We start from the raw sequence: 2,293 nt of genomic DNA on the forward strand, positions 1-2,293 counted from the left end.
TGTGGGTGAAACCACCACGGGGAACTCACAGCTGTGACAGATCTTCCACACACAGGTGAATTCAGCAGCTTCTAAACAAAAACTTGGGCCACCAACTCTTTGCTCTGGGTTGGGTGGTGTCTTTTTTTGCTCTATCTGATGTTTTCAAGGGGTTGTGTGTAGCATGTCCGTGTTGTGGTCACACTTTGGTTCTTCTTTTACAGTATTTAGGTCAACTGACATCCATCCCAGGGTACCTGAATCCCTCCAGCCGCACGGAAATCCTGCACTTGATCGATAATGCCAAGGTGAGCGCTCAGCCCGTGGAACCACCAGCTCTCCAGAGTCTGTATCTGTCATACAGCATGGAAAAAAATAGATTTATGGAGCTTCTTCAAGTTTGGGTCTTGGTCTAGCTGGTGTCCTCCACCCTGATGGTACACACGTGGGAGTGAAGGTCGTTATCAAAGGAGAAATCTTCAACAAATCAATATAAATGTATTTATTTTAGAGAGCACACCAGCTCCCGGGGCAGCTGACCCAAGAACACGATGCTGTCATTAGTCTCTCTGCCTACAACATCAAGCTGGTGTGGAGGGATGGAGAAGATCTGATCCTCAGGGTTCCCATCCATGACATCGCCTCCGTTTCCTACATCCGAGATGATTCCTCTCACTTGGTCGTGCTGAAAACAGGTAGGTTGGGACCAGCATGGGTGGGCTGTTGCTTTGTGTTTTGGGGTCAAGGTGTGTTTTGAGGTCAACGTGTGTTTTGAGGTTGTGGGGCAGAGCCCCACAGCAGCTGGTCTGGCCAGGAGCAGGACAAAGGTGATGCTGGGTGAGAACAGACCAAAACAATTGGTGTCCTTCACGGAATCATAAAAGGGTTTGGGTGGGAAGGGACTTTTAAAGATCATCTGGTCCAACCCCCCTGCAGTGAGCAGGGACATCTCCAACCAGATCAGGTTGCTCACAGCCCCGTCCAACCTGACCTTGAATGTTTCCAGGGATGGGGCTTCTACCACCTCTCTGGCCAACCTGGGCCAAGGTTTCTCCACCCTCAGCATGAAAAATTTCTTCCTTACATCTGTTCTCCTGCCTTGAGTTGTTTGAGTCCATCCTTTTCTAGCAGGGTGGAGGGAGGACTGAGGGTACACATATCTCCTGAGGGTGCTGAGACTTGCAGAAGAACACTGGGAGAGATGATGGACCAACAAGGTTCAACAAGGCCAAGTGCCAGGTCCTGCACTTGGGTCACAACAACCCCCTTTATTCTGTGTTGCCCATCCTGCTCTGTGGGTGTCAACGAGGAGAACAGGTAGAGGCAGCTCCTCCAGCCTGGTCTCCTGCTCCTCACAACCCTTGTGCAGGTTGCTGGAACGATTTCATCATCATGTTTGATGTCTAAATGTCCATGTTGAATACCCAGGGTGATACCCACCACCTCCAACACACCTCACTTCTTCAAAACACCTGGGGAGAGCCTCGGATCTGTCCCTGGCAGCTCCGTGTGTGCCAAACCCACCTGGTTTTGGGCTGGTTTGAGGAACACTGAGCTCCTTGGGAGATGTAATGACAGAGACTTGGGGGATTATAGACCCCGTGGTGGTGAAGGACGCTCTGTAGAGTAAATGAGTAAGTGATTTCCCAGCCTGTCATTGTGCTGATGGATTTCTCAGGCTGCCTCAGCCATGGAAACGAAGCCAGAGTTGTCAGAAACCAGCTCTAAATCTTTTGAATTCAGAACCTTGGACCCTGTGCAACGTTCAGGTGATGTTCCTGGGTTCCCTGTTCCTCCCTCCTCCGAGGTGTTTCCTCCTGGGTGTGAGAACCTCCCCTCTCCCGATTCCAGAGGCTTTGCTCTCCCCATGGGCAGCCTGCTCAGAGGGCAGCTCACCATGCCAGGTCTCCTTGATCTTCTCTCCCTGCCTCCACCTTCCCATCACAACTTCTCTCTTTCTCAGCTCAGGATCCTGGGATCTCCCCAAGCCAGAGTCTCTGTGCTGAGAGCTCCAAAGCTCTGACTTCAGGCTCGCTGTCCGAGAGCGGGGTGGTTCCCGTCGAAGCTTGTTGCTTGGTGATCCTGGCTACAGAGAACAAAGTAAGACTCCAACCATTCCATTCAAGCTCTGTCCCATCTTGGGGTTGTCTCCAGAGCTGCTCTCTGATGGTGATTCTGACAATGGAACTGGGATCACTGGGAGGTTTTTCTAGCTCTTAGATCAAGGTGGACACAACTTCTTGGGTTGACATTGGAGAGCCACCAGGCCCAGGGTGGCCTCATAGAATCACACACTGGTGGGGTTGGAAGGGAC

At 51.5% G+C, this 2,293-nt stretch overlaps 1 protein-coding gene across 1 annotated transcript; it reads left to right on the forward strand.

Moving 5' to 3' along the window:
• Positions 1–203: 203 nt before the first annotated feature.
• On the forward strand, positions 204–2,079 carry LOC104527682 (cerebral cavernous malformations 2 protein-like; the record flags this gene model as incomplete). The annotated part of the gene is made up of 3 exons (XM_010171470.1): positions 204–287; positions 491–674; positions 1,943–2,079. Coding segments are annotated over 3 exons (405 nt in total), but the record flags the coding sequence as incomplete, so codon positions are not given.
• Between the last annotated feature and the right edge of the window lie 214 nt (positions 2,080–2,293).

Source organism: Antrostomus carolinensis, unplaced genomic scaffold (genome assembly GCF_000700745.2).
Source record: "Antrostomus carolinensis isolate BGI_N321 unplaced genomic scaffold, ASM70074v2 Scaffold44887, whole genome shotgun sequence".
Classification (NCBI taxonomy): Eukaryota; Metazoa; Chordata; class Aves; order Caprimulgiformes; family Caprimulgidae; genus Antrostomus; species Antrostomus carolinensis.